The 21,642-nt window shown below is 41.3% G+C and overlaps 1 protein-coding gene across 16 annotated transcripts in view; it reads left to right on the top strand.

Moving 5' to 3' along the window:
- KALRN (kalirin RhoGEF kinase) overlaps positions 1–21,642 on the top strand; it is a 693,044-nt gene that overhangs the window by 438,792 nt on the left and 232,610 nt on the right. For all 16 annotated transcript variants that reach the window (XR_013414358.1, XM_015130033.3, XM_028844557.2 and 13 more), the window contains 4 exons: positions 6,268–6,337; positions 8,828–8,917; positions 13,978–14,070; positions 19,398–19,509. Coding sequence is in view for 15 of the 16 variants with exons in the window: in XM_015130033.3 (XP_014985519.1) it covers positions 6,268–6,337; positions 8,828–8,917; positions 13,978–14,070; positions 19,398–19,509 (365 nt within the window). In the remaining variant the exon portion in view is untranslated. The remainder of the gene's footprint in view (positions 1–6,267; positions 6,338–8,827; positions 8,918–13,977; positions 14,071–19,397; positions 19,510–21,642) is intronic.

The following is a 21,642-nucleotide window of genomic DNA, read 5'->3' as shown; positions in this document are numbered from 1 at the left end:
GGTGGTGTTTTTCAAACCATTTTTTATCATGAACCAAAGAAAAATACTGTACATTATGCCCTGATATACACATGCATATATGCTATATATAATGGGGAAGTTAAATTTTGAAAAACAACACCTGCATTATGTGTGATGCACTGTGGTATTTTGTGTTAGGTTCTATTTCTTCCTCCTCTTTTTTAAAATTCTCGTTGCCACCCGTAAATTGATTTTACAACCCCTTGAAACACGAGGGGTTTGATCTATGGCTGCACGGTGAGGCGCTAGCTCCACCGCGAGGCGCTAGCTCCACCAGGTGGTGAGAGAAGGGATGTGCCGTTCAGGCCACCGGGGAAAGGCCACCCTGCCAGGCTGCTGCTACTTTTCCTCCCTCTTTGCCCCTCCTACCTCTTCTCAACACACACACCCTTACTTAAAATGTGCATGTTCTATGCTTTCTAAGCTTCTTCCCCCCACTCCAAATGCCTTTGATGTTAGTGGTCTCTCATTTATAGAAAATCATAGAATTATCAAATATAAAAGCCCGAAAGAAATCTTTAAAGATAATCTAGTTGTCCCTTGCTCTATAGAAACTGAAACTTACAAAGGTTTATGATCTGCCCAAACCGAAATTAGTGACAGAGCCAAAGAATCCAGCTGTCGTTTTCTTAATAGTCAAATGTTAAGGAAAGAGGAAGGGGAAGACCTGTTGTGCTTTTTCTTTGGTCCCCAAACGCACACTTGAAGAGGAGAACCCATCAGAGGAGCCCTGTACAATTGTAGCTGTGGTCTTGTTACTGTTGTTTGTGTTTTCAGTAAGCCGTCAACATTGGGGCTGCTTATAGACACTGGGGAATTCCCAAAGCAAGACAAAGTCTAAACACTTCGTTTGGATGTGTCAAAGCAATGTTGGTTTTAGTTTTACACACTAACTTCTTAGCATCCATGCCTGGTTGCTAAACACCACCTTAATGGAGATGAGTAACATTAAGCATAAGATTAATCTTTTGTATTTTTTGTTAACATTAAACTTGGTATATATGTATGCAAATAACTTTATTCATCTGATCACACAGATTAGACAAAGTAAGAAGATACTGGCAAAAATGTATTCAACAGGTAGCCATGCAGCAAGGTAAATTTTGCTGCTTGTGGTTGGAGGCTGAGAGTGTGATGTGCTGAATGGGAGTCCAGCCCTGCAGACCATTCCTCTTCATCCCTAACCTGGGCTAAAGCGTCAAGTGTGAAATGAAGGGACAGAGCCAGGTGCTTCTCCTGGCTCAGCCTCGGTGATCAAACTGTGCTGGAACTGTTACATGAAAAATCCAGCACCTTTCCCTGAGTGTACTTGACCTTCCATTAGTTTAATACCTGCTCCAATATGCTAACCAGCTATCTTAGCCCCTATGGTCTAGAGCCTCTTATGTTCTAGGCTCTGAATCTGCCTGGTCATTAATGGATTCTTTAGAAATAATCTCTAGCTCTACTTGCATGAAAGCAGTTACCCAGCCTTGCTTTGAAAAGAAGGCAATATCCTGGACTTCCTACAAATACATGAACCTCACATCTTTCTCCCCACCTCATTTCCGACTTAATGTTTAAATGTATGCTCCACTTTGTTCCTCTTTTTCCCCATTGCCACAACAGGCCCCTTCCCCTTATCACCACCTCTGGCATTCCAACAAGCAAAGGTACATTGACATACAAGGTCATCAAATAGGTATTTCCATTTAGATGCAGACTGCACCCTTGATGTAAAGTCTGTTTGCTGACAAGATTGTGAGCCCCTCAATGAAGGATACACGTCCCCAGAAGCAGTGAGACTGTAGAACAAATTCACCTTCCGAGAGAATAACAAAACCAGTCTAGCACCTTTGAAATAGTGGTATTTGTATCATACTTAATGACAAAACTCAGAAAGCTTTCTGTTAATAAATGCCAGCAGTTTCATTTCCCAGGATTGTGTACAAAGCCAAAGGGAAGCATTTTCCTCACAAAGTAACTGCATAATATATTATATTGTAATAATTTAATAGAGTAATGGCATTGCCTTGATCTTGACATTTCTTTAAAAGTTTTATTCCTTTCTGAAAGAACCCCAGACATTCACACAAACGACTTGCTTTGCTCATTCTTTCACAATTTATTACATGTAATTATTGGAGTGGTGAGGGCCAAATTGTTGCTATAGAACAGCTAAGGTGAAATGTTCCATCATTTGTGAAGAGAGTTGTGAGCTGTTTTGCTTTCATTTAAATTCATCATGTCTATTTGAAGTAAGTAGAATGATATTGATCAGACTTACATAATCTGTCATCTTCATAAGCTTCAAATTAAGAAGCAAAACAGAGTTTAATATTGCCACTTACTTTCAACAATTACATTGAGATGGTAATGAATATCTTATTCAAACTTATCAATTGATGCACCTGGCACAAGCTGAATAGGTTTTTTTAAAAAAAAAAAATCATAGCTTTCTCCCCCTAAATTAAATCCTATAGAACCGATGTAGGATTTGCCATCTGGAAGCATGCTGGAATCTAGGACAGTTGCCTTTAAATGCTGATCTATGGACTGGATGTGTGGGCATTACCCAGGAAGCATTTCTAAACAATGCATTTACTCAGATAGTAACCCCAGAAGGTGATGCACAACCAGGTGTGGGGACCACTAACTAGAGTTTTACAAGAGTGTTCCTTGAGACAAAGTCTGATACTCGCCCCAAAAGTGTTGCACCCACAAGGAAGTTTGAGAAGCACTGCATACTGTATTTACTTGAGAGGTTTATAGTGTAACTCAACATATTATAGGATTTTGGAAGTTCTTCAGCAAAGAAACCAGCTTAGCCCAACATTTCCTGAACAAGGTGACCTTGGAATCTAATGTTGCTTAATAACCAATCAAGATTTTCCCAGGATATGGTTTAGGAGAAAATAACCTGCTGCAGAGTTTTCAGCGAGGGCTTGGTAGGGAGTTCCCCGTAGATGTAAGTCTCCAGGAGTGGGGAAGAGTGTCAGGTATATGTGTTTATCAAAGAGTATGAGTTTATTAAGATTGAGAAGCACTGATCATGAAGAACTACTGTTTATTTAGTGTCTACTGTGTACCATGCACTGGGTTGGGTTCTTTTACCTGTGGATTAAATCCTTACAAGCACCCCCACAAAGTTGTTATTTTATTATTATTTTTTGAGACGGAGTTTCACTCTTGTTGCCAGGCTGGAGTGCAATGGCATGATCTCGGCTCACTGCAACCCTCCGCCTCCCGGGTTCAAGCGATTCTCCTGCTTTAGCCTCCTGAGTAGCTGGGATTACAGGCGCCCACCACCACATCTGGCTAATTTTTTGTGTTTTTAATAGAGACGGGGTTTCATCATGTTGGCTAGGCTGGTCTCAAACTCCTGACCTCAGGTGATCTGCCTGCCTCAGCAAAGTTGTGATTTCAAGATGAGGGGGATGAAGCTTTGGAAGACCCTTTCACAACTGTGACCAAGTGTGAACGCTGATTCTTTAACTTGTGCTCAGTTGTGGGAAGGGAAGAAAGTGAGACCTGGGGATAGGTAGATGGGTGAGCTAGTGGTAACTGCTGTTAAAACCTTCATTATACAGAAAGGCATTCCTCATGAAAATTATGTGCTGTGCATTTAATTCTGGTTATAGTATTTTTGTTTCCTGAGTATTTTCAAATTGTGCATCTTCCCATAGGTGTTTGGTAGCTGCTATCACAAAAGTCAGGGTATTGCTCTATTTAAATTAATAAGATTTTAAATAAAACTGCTAGCACTGTCTTTCTTTCTATCAATGATCAATTCTTTAGACGTAATTATCATTGTTTACTTCAAATTAAAGTGACCAGACCAACTGTCCTTGGGTCATAAGTCAAGTAATGGCTCTCCCTGAGTCATCATGGGTACACTTGCCACTTCTGAAACAATAAAACAATTTTATATCGTGTGTGAAATGTCCTGATCCAGGCTGTTTTACCATTTCTTTGACTATTCTTAAGGGAGAACAGCCCAGGCTGGGCACAGCGGCTCATGCCTGTAATCCCAGCACTTTGGGAGGCCAAGGCAAGAGGATTGCTTGAGCACAGGAGTTTGAGACCAGCCTGGGCAACATGGCAAGACCTCATCTCTATTATTTTAAAAAAATTGTTTTTAATTTTAAATTGAAATGTGTTTGTGTGTGTATATTTGTGTGTGTGTGCATATCTATGTGTGTGTGTGTGTCTGTGTGTGTACCTGTGTGTGTGCATATATATGATGATGAGGCAGATTGATTCTTTTCTCAACAAAAAAGTATATTTCCCTTTGGATCTTAACCTGTTTGATCCTCAATTATAACATTATATAGTGCTTTTTAAAATTTGCACTTTAATGGTCATATTAAGTACATATTAGTTTAAATGTGTCACTTGTAGTTCTTTAAAAGGTAGCAACAAATATGATACTTTTTGACTTTGAGCACTACATATTTGCATTTCTGAAGCCCAAATATCATTATAATTACTCTATGATTCAGGTCAGAATACTCTAAAATCACACATGTAAGGACAAACTGGTTACTGCTAGGAGTCCCCCAGATTTTTTTAAATGGCTCTTTTCTTATTACTAAAGCAATGCTCATTTATTGTAGAAAAAATTAAATTACAGATGGACAAAGAAGTCATCTATTATCCCGTCAACTATTGTTAGCATTTTGGCTTTCCATATAGGACTTGCCAAACATTTTTAATTGCACATATTTATTTTTAAACTCCAAACAATGTCATTCTGTGTCGCTGAAGGAAGAACGCACAACACATATATGAAATCCATAACCACTTGTAATTAATTATACTGCCAAAATGTGTGGACAATAGAAGCTAGGTAAAGTTAGTCAAATAACATTTTGCCCCTCTATGGTACAGGTAAGTAGTAGAGTAATGCAGAACCACTTTGTATCATTTATCTTTTAATTCAATTTTTGAAGGTAATGCATTCTCACAGTTTTAAAATCAAAATTAGATAGAAAAGTAAACATTGAGAAGTGTTGTCCGCCACTGTCTTCTATTCTGTTCCTTTACCTTCTTCCCTGTGGTGAAGTCTTTTCTTAGTTTCTTGAGTTGGAAATAAGAACACGTAATTCCTACTGAGACAAAAAGTTGCATTTTCTACATATTCTTCTGTACCTTTTTCTACTTAGTTTCTCCCAGAGTTCTTCTGTATGAAAACATAGAGAGCTGTGTCTTTTTTTCATAGCTGCATAGTGTATAGTTCTGTGGATGTACCATAGTTTAAATACCTTGTTCTTTACAGACGATCTTTTGCTTGTGTAAACAGTGTCACAGTTAATACTCATGTATATAAATCATCTTATATGCATAGACATAACTACAGGAAAATTTCCAGAATTCAAATTGCAGAGTCAAAAGATAAGCACATTCGTGATTTAATCGGTACTGTCAAATTGTTCCTTGTAAAGATCATAGCAATTCCACTTCTGTCAGTATGTGTCCCCAAAGCCTCATAATCACTTTTTATTTGAAAAATATTTTGTTTTTTAAAGCAAATACCATTCTAATAATGTTGGCTTGTTAGAATTTATATCCTCTGAACCCAAACCAATGATTTAATACATTATTTTGAAGTCAGTGTAACTATTTATTTATTATTTATTAACATGGAAAGGAGCCATGGCACAGATATCCACACTGGCAGATAATTCCGTTGTAATTCGATTCAGCTTTGGAATGTAGTGTGACTTTTTACCCACTAAATTTTCTTTCCTAATCGTGTCTGTATTATAAAACATTGTTTAATACATAGTTTTTAGTACAAATTGGCTACTGGTGGAAGATGAGGCCAAAAATTAGAAAGAGGCCAGTATAGGCTGAATTTTTTTCTACTTTATCTCTGGGATAGTGATATTTTATTTTGCTTCTTTGAAATATCTCTATTATTTAAAATATTTATGATGTGCTTAGATTACTTGTGTAAAAAAGTAGATTCTTACTTGCTAATAAAAAGTCCAACATAAATAAAATATTTTATTATTTATTTTCACTCCTAGAAATGTTCACCCCAAGAGAAAGAATATTATTTTAAGTAGCAGTAATTAATCAATTAACATACATTTTAATGAAATTAGTTCCAACATTAAAAACTGCACCTCGCCATCTGTCGCTTAGACAGTAGAGAAGCCATGTGTAAATAATTGAGAAGTTATGGTTGTGCTGGCCTCAGTGCAGTCCTCGGGGGGTCAGCTGCACAGAGGTGTCTGATTCAGTCTTTTTCTCCTCTTGCAGCATCTTCCTCAAAGAGCTGGAGAAGTACGAGCAACTGCCTGAGGATGTGGGACACTGCTTTGTTACCTGGGTAACCTACCTGAAATCCTTCTCCCACTGCCCATACACATGGCACCACTCTTCAGTGCCTGACCTAAGGACTGGGGTCACTGCCAGTCTCACACAGGACCAGGGGCTACTGAGAGGGACCACGAGTAGGTCTGAGAGAAGCCTTGGGAAAAGTTCTTAGACATCAGGATTAAGCTCCGTCTTAAGCTGTCTAAGAACTTTCTAAAACTGTGAGGTTGGAAGAGTGGAACAAGACTACCACCCCTGGCAGAGGAACTGCATCAGCTCAGTACATTAGCTATTGTTACAGGCTATGGATTAGGGAATTAGAACTTTAGGAAGCCACCTAACCATTTTTTTAAAATTTATCTTTAATTTTGTGGATACATGGTAGGTGTATATATTTATGGGGTAGACAAAATACTTTGATACAGACATGTGATGTGAAATAAGCACATCATGGAGAATGGGTGGGGTGTCCATCTCCTCAAGCATGTATCCTTTGGGTTCCACCTAACCATTGGTTACATTTTCTTCTTTAATAGAGAAAAACAGATTTTTGGGGTATCCATCCCAATTCTGACCCACAAGATGAGTGCCTGGTCATCCTCCTTCATGCTATTGTCATGGGCCAAGTAAAGGGACTGAATGTACCGGGTTCTAATTATATAAACTGAAACATTAGTCTTCATTGGCTCTCCACTCTGCATTATTCTGAACTCAGGCTCATGTACAATATGTGAATGCAAACATCTCCAGGGAAGTCCACTTAGGACACTGAGTGCAAACATGCAAGTCTTCCCCCCGGGGTCAAGCGTTCTACTATTTCGTAATTACCTGATAATAACTTCCACCCATAAGGGGCTAATTGCCTTTCAAAGTGTCTTCATGATTCAGAGAGATTATGTTCTCAACAGCCCTATGTGGTAGGCAGGACTATGTTTATGTTTTAGATTTTAAAGATGGGAAAATTTCAGATGAGATCGGAGGTTGACTAGTTCACTGACACGTAATAAATATCACAGCCAGTCCCACAACTCAAGACCTGACTCCCAGACAAGCTTTTTTTCATGAAATCTTAACGTTTGCTTTCAAGCACTCTTGTTTCTTCAGAAAGTCTTAGCTACCATTTTATTTTTTTCTAATACATTTTCTACCTCTAAATAGATGAGCCAATGCAAAGCTCATATTAATGCTGATAAATAATTTATGACTCCTTGCACAACCAACATAGAGAATGACAAGATTGACCATTAAGTAAAGGGTTTTTTTTGCATCTTCTTTCATGAAATTTGTGGATTCCCTTTACAATCAGTCATAAGAATGATTTATCATCATCTCCTAGGGATGATGAATAACCTCCTAGGTAGTGTATAGCCCTGAAAATTGGTTTCAGAATTTTTTTGTGATTGGATAAAATATTCACCTTTTACCAAGAATTACCCCAAGGTGACTTTCTTAAGTCTCATAATCTTAATATATGAGTGTAATGCAGAAATGAAGGGTAGAAGAAGTTGTTTGTAATGTATTAAAAGGCAGTGGTCAAGATCAAAAAGCCTAAAGTCAGATACCCTACTTGCTACCTGCTAACTGCGGGAATTCAAAGTCACTTGATCAATCTGTGCCACAGTTTTCTCATCTGCAAACTGGGGATAATAACAGAACTCACTGTATAGAGGTCTCATAAGGACCAAATGAGTTAATATATGTAAAGCTCTTAGAACGATGCTAGCATAAATGAAACCTGCTGTAATAAACACATATTTGGGCTGCTGTCTCAGAAGAGGATGCCAGCACAAAGTTCCAAAGGCACTGAGATGGGTAGCATTCCACCAAATAAGAAAAGTATTTGGTGGCCAAAATACACATACCTTTCCCAGTAACACTAACCCAGAGAGTTTTGAGAGTCTTGAATTTTCTCCCAGCCATAAGGTTCTTGGCTTGAAGTAACAATCTGGTTAGGAACCATTGTTTAGCCTCTGCCCAGGGGGTTACTCTGCTTTCTTTTTCCCTGTCATTGCTCTGGGAGGTTGGGGATGGCATAGTTCCTTGCCATGCCCCTCCACCTTTGTCCAATGGAGACATTTAGAGTACAAGCAGATCTACCTCTGAGATCATACTTTATCTTCATTATTTGTTTTTGTATTCAGAGCAAATGCTGTCCTTTTTCAAGATGGGGAGCACAGTTGTAGATAATCAAAAAAAGGGTAAAATCTGTAAGTAAGTTCTGTCTAACTTCAGAATATGTCAGGATATATGGGTTGCTTTCTCTGATTCTTTCTAGCACAAACTAGTATTAAAATGAGCTCAGTTCCAGAAGCTTTCGGTACATGCTGACAGAAAAAGACATCCCAAATGTCTGTTAGGGGACCATGGAGGCTGGATGAGCATAAAACATTTGCCATAGTAGACACTGGCATCTGAGGGTTTTGACTGTACAGCCCTTGCTGGGGCATTCAGCGAAGGGAGCAACTAATGAATGCTTATCTATTATTATCTTTGTTCTTTTTAGGCAGACAAATTTCAGATGTATGTCACCTACTGTAAAAACAAGCCTGATTCCAACCAGCTTATCCTGGAGCATGCGGGCACCTTCTTTGATGTAAGCTGTGGTTTTCTATTCTTGAGCAGCTGATGAGCAGGTGGAAATGCTTCTCTGCTTTGGCATAATGGATGTTTAGCTATCCTTTTTTCCTAAATTTTCTTTACTGGCCACTCCAAACCTTAAGCATGGAAAAAAAAAAACAAAAAACAGTATATGTATTTTGTTTTATCCCTTCCTATCTTGACCAGTGTGATTTTGGACGAGGCAAATTTGTCTCCATGCCTCCACACCAAACCTAGGTAGCCATAAAGCACATGTTTAGAGAAGGCCCACTATGATGCAGTGGTTGATTAATATATTTCACTTCTGCTTCACATACAGCTCTCACAAACGTAGTGTTTCCAAAAGTGTGATCCTTGGACCTCAGTCCACGTCTATTAAATCAGAATCTCTCGGGGGGAGCCCAGCAACCTGAGTTATAAGGAGGCCTCTGGGTAGCTGAAGCCCACTCAAGTTTGAGAATCAGTTCTCTAATGCAATTGATTCAACCTTGGCTACACATTGGAATCACCTGGGGAGCTTTGAAAAAACTGATTCCTGAATCCTGTGTCTGAGGTTCTGCTGTGATTGGCCTGACTGTGGCCTGAGCATTGGAATATTTTAAAGTTTCTGGTGACAGTGATGTGCAGCCAGGGCTGAACACCTCTGCTATAACAGAAGCCAGGAGAAGAGTGAGGCTGATGTGCCTTGTCAGATCCTTTGGTTTGGAATGATGACACAATCCTGTTGAGGAATGGTGGGATCTATTTAGTGCTGGTTCCCAAAGAGAGTGACCTATTGGCTTTACAGTAAGCAAAATCAAAGGGGGCCCTGCAGGATTCAAAGGATGAATAAGAGGGAAAGATGAAATTGGGGAGAAAAGAAAGTTTAGTGAGAGGCGGACTATAGCAGTGAAGGCCATTTTGGCAGTCATATCGGAAGTGACAGAAACTAGAAACAGCACTTTTTAAAGGTTATCTGTCTATCTTTCTGCCTACCTGTTTTCATTTTTTTCATAAATCTTTGTATGTCTACTGTATGCAAGATAGTGGGCTAGGCCCCGTAGAGTATATAAAGACATTTAAACATGGCTCTTGTACTCAAGTGTACAAAAGACACCTTCCCTGAGCATCTTTCTAGCCTGGCACTGCCTCAACAGAAATGATTCTACAAATGTCATATTGCTCAGTAAAGAAATGACTCTTGAATGGAAAGAAGCCAGATGAGGAAAAACGCACATGATTTTTTTAACGGAGCATTGATATGGAAATGGCTGTATGTGTCCCACATTAGAATATGTTGGGTTAGATTTGGCATCACAGAAGAACCCAAGAAAAGTGCTTCTCTCACCTGATACTATTGAGTATCATATTAGATGCCCTACGCCACCATTACATCTGATTGAGAATCTTTTTCTCTTAGGATGCTTCTGTTGATTATTCATGAGCAATATCCAGAAGGGTCTTTTTGAAGTTTTAAATGCATTGTGTCCTGTCTTCCACTTAGCACTTTTCTGACATACATGTCCTGTGCTCTGAGCATGCCTCAAACTCTTCTGCTTCCTTATCTTTGCTTACACTGCTCTTTCTGCCTAGGATAGATTGTGTCCCCTCCACACAATACGAACACACAAACACACACACCCTTCTGTCCCTCTCTCTTCAAAATTCTTCCTATCCATTAAAGTTCACATGCTACTTCCTGCATGAATCATTTCCTTTGTACTTTGTCTCTTTGTCATAGCATCTATAATGATTTGCCTTTTGGCAGGTTAACAATGCACCTTTCTGTTACTCACATCTCCCTCCACCTGTGAGCTCCTTGAGACCTTATGCCTGATTCATTTTTGTCACATCCCAGTGCCTGGCACCAGACTGTATTTTCCCTTAGTCCTACCTACCTTTCATCCCCATTTCTAGCCAATTTCTATGCTTTGATAAGTCAGATATATCCGCAAATTTCCCATTGTGTACCCCATTTCCAACATAGTGCCTAGTGAACCTCTACATCAGTTGGAAAGACTGATGGAAGCCAGAAAACCGGTCCAGTATGAGTTCTTCAAGTCTGCCCTGGAAGTGGGAATGGAGGACAGTAGACTCTCTGGATTGCTTTCAAAACTTTCCAAAAGGCATAATCTTTGCAGCTTATTTTCATTCCATCAGAAGAGTTTCCTTAACTTCTACAATTAGGAACCATCTGCTTTAGGCCCTCATTCTATAAATGAGATTTATAAATGAGATAAACCCTTAATAAAGGCAGTCACCTAATATCCATGACTGTAAAAAGAACGCAGAGAATTAAAGTCCTAGAAAGGCTTACACATTCACATGATCCAGAATTTTTGACCCTAAATATGAGAACAGCATGGGTGTGATGTCTAAGCTTGGTTTGACTGATGTGGGTCCCTCCCTCTCTGCTCCACATGCAGCCTTCCTGAAGCTGGGCTTTTCATCAGAGAGGGAAGAGTGCCAAAGGTGAATTGTTGCTTGTGCTTTCTTGCCAAAGCTCCCAGATAAACTCACAAGGTTCAGTTGCCTGAAGAGAGTCAAGCTGCAGCTGTTTTGCCTATCATCCTCAAGCCTTGTAACTACACACCTCTAGGGAAGAGGCAAATAGTGACAAAATTACTACTTTCTGGGAAGAAATCATTTCTTATAGGCAATGGAATAATTTTTAAAATTATTATTATCTCTCCTCCACCCTTCTTCATAGCCCCATAACAAGTCCTATCAAGTCCATCTTTAAAATATTTCTTTTATTCTTCCTAATACTTTGTTCTCACTAATTCTAGCTTAGGGCATGCCCCTACATTACATACCTGGACCTATTTTTAAAATAACAGCTTTACTGAGAGATGATTTCAGATATCATACATTTCACCCATTTAAAGTATGAATTCAGTGTTTTTGTGTGTGTGCTCACAGATATGTGCAACCATCCCTACAGTCGATTTTAGGACACTTTCATCACCTCACAAAGCAACCCTGTATCCTTTACCCATCACCTCCCAGCGCTCCACCACAAACCCCCACCCCCAAGCAACCAATGATGTACTTTATGTCACTACAGATAGATCTGCCTTGCCTGGACATTGCATAAAAATTGAGTCATAATACATGGTCTTTTGTGACTGGCTTCTTTCACTTAGCATAATGTTTTCAGGGTTCATCTATGTTGTTTCGTGCATCAGAACTTCATTTATTTTTATGTCCAAATAATATTCCATTGTATGAATATTCTACATTTTGTTTTTCCACTTATCAATTCATGGGTATTTGGGTTTGTCATGCATAGACCTGGAATTTGAATTGCTGGATCATGTGGTAACTTCAGATCTACACACCTGGGCTTTTGCAATAGCTTCATAACTTGTCTCTATCTATTTCTCCAAGATTTACCCCCATGTTGCTATTAGATATATATTACTCTTTCTGAAACGTTACTTTCATCATGTGTTTTTTTCTCTTTTTTGTTGTTGTTTGTTGTTTGTTTGTTTGTTTTGAGACACGGTCTCTCTCTGTCACCCAGGCCGAGTGCAGTGGCATGATCATAGCTCACTGCAGCCTTGACCTCCTGGGCTCAAGTAATCCTCTGACCTCAGCCTCCCAAGCAGCTGGGACCACAGGCACGTGGCACCATATCCAACTAATTTTTGTATTTTTTGTAGAGATGGGATCTGGCTATGTTGCCCAGGCTGGTCTTGAACTCCTGGATGCAAGCAATCCTCCTGCCTCGGCCTCCCAAAGTGCTGGGATTACAGGCATGAGCCACCATGCCCCACCCGTTTCTTCTCTTTAAGATCTGTGATGCTTTTCCATTGAAAAACTTACCCTCATATCCTAACTCTTTTCTAACTCAAACCCATCAATGACCCAGCCTTGCATATCTAACTTTATTTTTCACTTCTTATGGAAGGTGGGTGTGCATCCTCTGTACCATTCAGTCATGGTCCTCATCTTCATGTAAACATACAATGATTATTTCAGCCGATACATTTTGTGTTTGATGTAAGTGAGTGTCATTTCTCCAACCTTTTACTTAACCCACCCCACCTGCCCACCTCACCTCTTAGCCCCAGGTGAGGTTGAGGCCTTGTCTCTACTAACTACCTGGCCACTCCGAAACCCAGTAATCTCTCCCATTTTTATTGGCTGTACCATTTCCTGTACTGTCCTTTGTTGATCTCTAGTTCATATGCGTTGAGTATTCTCAGCTAGACTGTAAGCTTTTTGAGGACAGGGACAAAAATGTACCTTTTTCTGCTGCTTATAACCCCTAGACTTTGGGGAGTAGAAGATCATTTTGGAGGTAGGATAGAGAATAAAAGGAGACACTAGAAGCACAAACAGCAATTGGAGGCCATGGCCTTAGCCTGGGCGTGAGTGATGAGGGTGATGTCCCTGGAAATGGAAAGGAAAGATTTGTCACCAGGGATAACAGAGGAGAAATGACTAAAATTGACTCCATGGTTTCTAGCTTAGGAGACCTGAAGAATGAAGGAGGTGCCATGGATCACTATGAAACATTTATAAGAAATAAAGTGATGACCCTAAGTTGGGATGTGTTAAATTTAAAGAGAAGGATGGTATTAATAAAGGAGATATATCCATGTGCTATTTTAAGGTGACTGAGGGCAGGGAAAGACTCATCAGGAGTCATCAGAATGGAAGTCAGAGCCTCATTCTCTGCCTTCCCTGTACTCTCTTCTCCCCTTTTTGGAGCTGATTTCGTTTCACTCCTACTTCATCTCTCCTTACCCTCTGCTCTGTTATTTACCTTGTTGCTCTCTTTTCTACTGCTCTTTTTCTCCATTTTTGTTCAATTTCTATTTGTTTCACATACCTGCTTCTTTCCCTAACCCTTCTTCCTTTTCCGTCTCTCTCCTATTTTCTCTCTATATCCATCTTGGTCTCTTTTGTTTCTCTTTTTACTCCCTCTCCCTATCAAAGAACATGTTCTCAAACTTGTCTACCTTTTTCTCTTTCTTCCTCTCTTCTGACCCCTGCCTCTTTCCTTTCAGAACACACACATACACACGCCCCTCTGTGTCTAATTGCACCTTGTTCTCATCCCTGCAGGAGATACAGCAACGGCATGGTCTGGCCAATTCCATCTCTTCCTACCTAATTAAGCCTGTCCAAAGGATCACCAAATATCAACTTCTCCTGAAGGTACCTCCCCTCCCCTCCACATCCCCCTCCACTGCCTACCGCCTATGGCAAGGGAGTCCCAGCTTTGGCCCGTAAGGATGGGAATGCTTCCACCTGAAGACCTTTCTTCTACCTAGAGCAGAACTTCAGCCCACACTGGCATTGCTGTCCTATCCCATGGAATTCCAGATGCCTATTTTAAGGCAGAAAGGGAAGAAAAGGGAGCAGGAATAAGTTGTGACTATTTTCTCATCTACCTACCACTGCAGAACTTTTAGCAATTGCCTTCTCAGGCACTGACTGGCTCTTAGAGGCTTTCTTGTCCCTCCTTATAAAAGCAGATTCTTCCTGGTAGTCCTGCTTTTGATGAAATCAAGGGTCAGAGTCTGGCCAGGCACAGTGGCTCGTGCCTATAATCCCAGCACTTTGGGAGGCTGAGGTGGGCAGATCATTTGAGGCTGGGAGTTTGAGACCAGCCTGGCCAACGTGGTGAAACTCCATCTCTACTAAAAATACAAAAGCTTAGCCAGGGTGGTGGTGTGCACCTGTAATCCCAGTTACTCGGGAGGCTGAGGCAAGAGAATCACTTGAACCCAGGAGGCAGAGGTTGCAGTGATCTGAGATCACACCACTGAACTCCAGCCTGAGTGACAGAGGGAGACACAGTCTCAAAATAATAATAATAATTAATAAATAAATAAAAGGTCAGAGTCCTAAGGGCAGTGCCAGTTTACATGGATAGTTGAGGCCAGAGTGGCACCTACCATTGTCTTAATCTCTGTGTTTGCCAAGACAATGAGGATTTTGAGGGAAAATAGTCAAAGGGTACATATTAAAACACAAGAGTATTCTTATATCTGTAGGTTCTCGCATGTTGGGGTTCTTCTGGAGCCAACCAAGAGATTTGGATCTTCCTTCAAAACCTTTTCTTTAAAAGTTAAATAACCAAATATGCAAAACACTAAGTAATTTGAGTTGATCCTTCTCATATAAGAATGCATTGATACATTGAAAATCATGTCATTTCCACAGAAAGCCTGGGGAATTGACACAAGTAGTTAAATAACCCCCATCTATATTAATTCCTAAAGTTTAGGGGTAGAGTTTTCCCTCATTTGAAATACACTGCTGGATGCTCCTTTAATGCAAAGATAAAGGGATAGTAGGGGACATGTTATAAGTACATTGTGTAATTTCAGAGAAAATCTGATGTAATTCAGCTTCTGTTTAGAGATGCCTGCAAAAATTTGCATAAGCTCGTTTCACTGAACTTGAAAACCAGTCTAATTTCAAATCCACCATTCTAGTCACACTGGAGTGAGTTCACCATTCCTAGCCCATGGAATCTCCCTAGCTTAGCACTTGAGGTTCCGTGATGAGAGGCGTGAGGGCAGCAGTGCAGTGAAGGTGCAGGAGCCTGTGCGCTGGTAGGGTTTTCTGTCCTCTGAGTCAGAGTGGGGCCGTGCCACATCATTTCCCTTCAGCCTCCTCCCTGCAATTCTTCTCCTTTCTCATCTCCAAGAAGAGGCTACGGGCGTTTGCTTCCAGGATTCCAGCCATCCAACCCTGCAGAAATGGCTTAAAGTGTTACAACTGGACATCACACCCTCGGCCTTTACTGAGGACTAGCGTGAGAAAAGAATGTGCAGGCACCCCAGCTGTCCTGGCAGAACTGCTTTCCCTTCTTTGTTTTTTGAAATTTCTTATATAAAGGCTCACAAGAAATTCTTGTGAGACCTCAGGACAGGGGCATAGGGAATCCTCTCTCCTGAAAAATGGATATACTTTCTGTCTTTAAATGACAGGTGCTCAGGCCCTTCTTTACCTGTGGCTATTAGAAAGTTAGCATTGAATTCTGTGGTTGCTTACAGTAGAATCTCCTTAGCCCAGATTTTGTGTATAATTATCTTCTTCTTTCCTATCCCACTTAATGCTTGGCCTTTTAAAATTATTTTTCATGGCCGGGCTTGGTGGCTCATGCCTGTAATCCCAGCACTTTTGGAGGCCAAGGCAGGTGGATTGCTTGAGGTCAAGAGTTCAAGACCAGCCTGGCCAACATGGCAAAACCCCGTCTCTACAAAAAATTAGCTGGGCATGGTGGCATGTGCCTGTAATCCCAGCTACTCAGGAGTCTGAGGCATGAAAATTGCTTGAGCCTCGGAGGCAGAGGCTGCAGTGAGCCAATATCATGCCACTGCACTACAGCCTGGGCAACAGGGTGAGACTCCGTCTCAAAAAAAAAAAAAAAAATGAATAAAATAAAAAATGAAATTATTTTTCTTCTGCTAATAGACTTTTTAAAATTGATTTTTATGGTTTTTAATGTACGTATCCCACCCAAAGGTTTTTCAGGAATTGGTGGGGTTGTGAATTTAAAAAGAAAAAAAAAAAAGGAAAGAAAGACAAACCAGTGCTGACTCAACTATCCACACTCCCAGTGTCTTAAATCAACTAAGATGCAGTTCTAAAAGAAATATAGTTTTTTACCTCTCCCTTTCATCCTGTAAGGTATAAGCCTCCTAGGATGAATTATGTGGCACAGACAAGGGAGGGAAGTTGAGGATAGAATAGGCTTGTGTTTTGCTGTAGGCAGTTGAAGGAGTGGGCTCTGGAACTTTGTTCTGGAATTGAGTGTTTTAGGAAGAGGTGCCTATAGAGGTAGCTAAGAAGTGGAAAAATAAAGTGGCAGGAATTTGATTGTGAGGAAGTAAATTTTTTTTTTTTTTTTGGAAAACAGGCTGGGCACAGTGACTCACGCCTATAATCCCAGCACTTTGGGTGTCCAAGGCGGGTGGATCACTTGAGGTCAGGAGTTCAAGACCAGCCTGACCAATATGGTGAAACCTCATCTCTACTAAAAATATAAAAATTATCCAGGCACGGTGGCATGCACCTGTAGTCCCAGCTACTCAGGAGGCTGAAGCAGGATAATTGCTTGAACCTGGGAGGCAGAGGTTGCAGTGAGCTGAGATCGAGCCACTGCACTCCAGCGTGGGTAATAGAGCGAGACTCTGTCTCAAAAAGAAAAGAAGATAGTTTTAGTCTTTTTAAAATGTGCTGTTGGCCTGCTGAGTAAGAGAAAAATAGTTTGCTGAGCTTTTACTATAAATAAATAATATGGGATTTATTTTCATAAAGTCAGTTTTATTTCAAATAAATGTATATTTAATTATCGGTATCCTCTGGGTTCATCACTTTAGATATGGCGTGAAAGTAGAAACTTTATGTCAGAGTGCTCAGTGTTCTTTATGTAAATCTGCTGTGGCTTTACAAAAGGATCCTAAATTAAATGTGGAGCCTTCTCCTTATCACAAAGTATAGCAAGGATCAGAGAAAATTTATTGGCCCAGCTGGTAGATTGGTAGACTTGCTCAATTGTTTTGGGCAGGGGGGATTAAACTAATTCGTGTTTTCTGTCACAAACTGAAGCATATTTCTTGTTTTTTCTCTTATGTTTTACCTCAGGATTTTCTTTTATGATGTATGAAAATAAGATTGGGAAGGTTAAAATAAGGAAAGGGGTGGGAGAATCTGAGAACTTTAGGTTGGCAGAAGTCAATATCACTTTCTGAACAAGGATGACATTATACTGACGGGAGCCAAGGACAGAGCTGAGCACTGATCACTTCTCCCTCCCAAACATGTGCTCTAGGGGGCGCACTTCTTCTTTGGACTCTCAGAGCTCCCTTATTCCCATGGGAGTGTATCCAAGCTAACACTAAGGATTGGATTTTTAGATCAGACTCTCACTAATTAGATATCTTGCCAAGTATAAAACTTGACTACTAATTTCAAGGATACAAGTAATTCCAAGACAGAGGTGACATGGGAAAGGGCCAGGACCACCAGTGCAACTCCAAGCCTTTTCTTGCAGCATCAGGACGTGCTGAGGCCAGATTGATCTACAAGGTCTGTAAATTATGTATGTCACATTGTATCACCTGCCCTGAAGAGAGTCATTTGGTCATGAAAGACACTCCCCTTTTACTCAGATAGCTGCGTAGCTTATGTGACACCTTCCAGAGAGCCATGCCTCTAAAGCCACAGATTCTAGCATTATTTACCATAAGAAGCCCTAGACAAACCAGATTTATCCTATTAAAAGCATTTCCTAGATAAGTCCTCTTTTGCTAGCAAGTACCATTAGGTTATTTGTCAAGAGGTCTGTCATTAACGTGTTTACAAGATTTGATCTGGTGAACTTCTTTCTTTCTGGGAAAAGCACCTCCACTCAACACGCATCCCCCGCCCCCTGGAGGAGAGAGTATGGATTGCAGATCTGTTGCTTAACCATTCCCTTCCCAGTATCAAAGTGAGCAAGATACAGTGACCCTGATAGGAAAAATGAAAAGCCAACATTCTTCTGGTCTGGGCAAAAATCATTCCAAGTAGTCTTATGATTCTTAAGATAGTTGGAAATGATCTTTTCTCCACCAACCAAATACTGTATGTATTTTATGGGGATGGTGATGACCGAGTCTCCAGTGAGGAAATACAAAAGAAAGGACATACTCCCCAGCTCCCCAGGAGGTAAAAGAAAGAAGGTATTGCCCTTGGAAGCCTCAATGGGGGACAGAATATAGGAGAGACAGGGTTGATGTGGTGGATAAAGTGCCAGACTTGGATTCGGGGGACCTGGATTCAGGCCTCTGCGTAGCCTCCACTGAGTTCTATAACCTGAGGAAAATCACTTTATCTCTCTTAATCGCGCTTACCTCATCTGACAGTGAAATAGCCTAGAAGCCCATCTATTGGCCCCAGATTAGGAACTCCTGATCCATATGATCTAAAAATATTTTATTACTCTGGGGTGTCATAAGCCTATTAAGTCTGCAACCTCAGGTTGTTCCCAGTGGGATGGAAGTCAGCATTCAGGCTGTAGAGGCTTATAAATAAAAGTGGTGTCAGCAGTAAGCATGCAGGGATATATGGGTGCTGCGTAGCACACTCTTTATCTTCCCTTTATCCTTCTCATTCTCCTCTTTGTTCCCTTTATTGGATTATACAGTACTGCACCTCTGTTCTTGTGCTTTACCGGGGTAGTCCCTTCCCTAAGAGGGCAGTCCAGTGACAGAGAATGCCTCAGTTGCTGACTTACAGATCAAGCCATTTGGGAGTTGGGTTGGATTGAGTTAGTTTGGGCTAGATTGGGCTGAGAATGCTCAGTGTGAGAGAAAAATTGTGGTTGAATTCTTGGAGATAACCCCTTACCCCACTTCACTTTCTTTATAGCTCAGAGGGAACCATTACAGAGAGCGAAGCTGGTCTGTAATTTCCTTGGTGGGTTAGGTGGTGGGAGGAAGCTGGGGGAGATGGCCCTAATTGTGTCTGGACTTTTTTTCCCCCAGGAACTTTTGACTTGCTGTGAAGAAGGGAAAGGGGAGCTCAAGGATGGCCTGGAAGTGATGCTCAGTGTCCCAAAGAAAGCCAATGATGCCATGCATGTCAGCATGCTGGAAGGTAGCTGTCCTCCCCGCACTGGGGAAGCCTCCTCTCTTCCTTAAGACGGGGGAACTTGCATCATGAGAGGGAAGTGGCATGAAGTTAGACAAAAAAAGCTAAGGCTGGAAGAGAGAAGAAACGACAAATAGTTACATAGGCCCTTGTCGTGTGAGAGGGGCTCCACAAGGACCAACCTGGCTAGCACCCTGCTTCCAGGAAGGACCAGGCCTAAGCCACTGGAGGTTATGTGGACATGTTGCTGCCCATGAGAGAGTCCAGGACAGGCCATTACCCTCACTGTTGGTGTGCTAGAGCTCCCAACCCGCAGCAGGCTTGTTTGTGTAGCATCTGCATTGCATCGCCTTGGTCATCACAATGAACAGAAATCCTGATCACATAAACACACACAGACACACACACACAAAACATACCATCTTCAGCCTTATGCTCATTTTTTTTTTTTTTTTTTTTTTTTTTGAGACGGAGTCTCGCTCTGTCGCCCAGGCTGGCGTGCAGTGGCGCGATCTCGGCTCACTGCAAGCTCCGCCTCCCGGGTTCACACCATTCTCCTGCCTCAGCCTCCCGAGTAGCTGGGACTACAGGCTCCCACAACCGCGCCCGGCTAATTTTTTGTATTTTTAGTAGAGACGGGGTTTCACCGTGGTCTCGATCTCCTGACCTTGTGATCCGCCCGCCTTGGCCTCCCAAAGTGCTGGGATTACAGGCGTGAGCCACCGCGCCCGGCTTATGCTCATTTTTTTATTATGGTAAAATGTACATAATATGTATAGCATAAATTTACCATTTTAACAATTTTTGAATATACCGTTCAGTGGCATTAAATACATTCACATTCTTGTGCAACCAGCATTTTGTCCTCATAGGTTAGTAAGTCCAGCCAAACAACTCTGATAAGACTTCAGTCAGCTGAAACTATCTTCTTGGGACCAGAAACCTGTAGAGTAAGATTCCAGTAAAGTCATCTTAACACTGCAGAGTGAGTGGGCAGAGCAGCCGTACTGGGGCGGAATTTGTTAGATGAGTTACGATTTGACATTTTTTGGGGAGGCCAAGGTGGGTGGATCACGAGGTCAGGAGTTCGAGACCGGCCTGGCCAACATGGCAAAACCCGGTCTCTACTAAAAATACAAAAATTAGCCAGTTGTGGTGGTGCATGCCTGTAATCCCAGCTACTCAGGAGGCTGAGGTATGAGAATTGCCTGAGCCCAGAAGACAGAGGTTGCCGTGAGCCGAGATCGCATCGCTGTACTCCAGCCTGAGCGATAGAGTGAGACTCCATCTCAAAAAAAAAAAAAAAATTAACATTTTTAATGGGTTCTAAAGGAAATGTGTATAGTCTGTTGCAAATATGTAAACACGTGGCTGTTTCATCTCTTCTGGACTCCATCCTACTCCACCAATACCACCACCACCACCACCACCACCTTAGGAGACTTGATATGGTCTCCATATTTCCTGGATAATCCTTAGCACCTTAAGCCTCAATTATTAGAGCAAAGGAGCCCTGGCTATTTTCCTTAGGCTGAGCAGGAACAATCTAAATGTACTCCTGTTGACACAGTTTCTCCACTCCTTTCCTCTCTGTTCACACCTTCACCTCTACCCCACCGTGAAGTACCTGCAAGTACCCAGCTCCTCCAGTCTGTCCCTGACCTATGCTCTGGATCCAGCTACTCCATGCACGGTCTGTTTACCAGCAGCAGCAACAGCACCTGGGAGCTTGTCAGAAGTGCACATTCATGGACTCACCCCACACCTACTGAATCAGAATATCTGGGGAGGTTGGAGGGTGGACAGTAATCTTTGTTTTCACAAGCTCTCCAGGTGATTCTTATGCACATTAAAGTTTGAGAGCCTCTCTTAAAAACTTAAAGTGGTATAAATATAAACTGTATAAAGTGGTATAAATATAAACTGTTGAAGTCTTGTGCAAAGCAATCAAAGGGGAGAATTCTAGAAATGGAATATAGGAATTAAGGTAGACCAGGCACGGTAGCTCATGCCTGTAATACTAGCACTTTGGGAGGCCAATGTGAGAGGATCACTTGAGCTCGAGACTAGCCTGGGCAACAACAGCTGGTCTGTAGAGACCTTGTCTCTACAGAAAATACAAAAATTACCTGGGCATGG

Source organism: Macaca mulatta, chromosome 2 (genome assembly GCF_049350105.2).
Source record: "Macaca mulatta isolate MMU2019108-1 chromosome 2, T2T-MMU8v2.0, whole genome shotgun sequence".
Taxonomy (NCBI): domain Eukaryota; kingdom Metazoa; phylum Chordata; class Mammalia; order Primates; family Cercopithecidae; genus Macaca; species Macaca mulatta.
The sequence above is the reverse complement of the archived record's forward strand: the minus strand, read 5'-3'. Positions and strand labels throughout refer to the sequence as shown.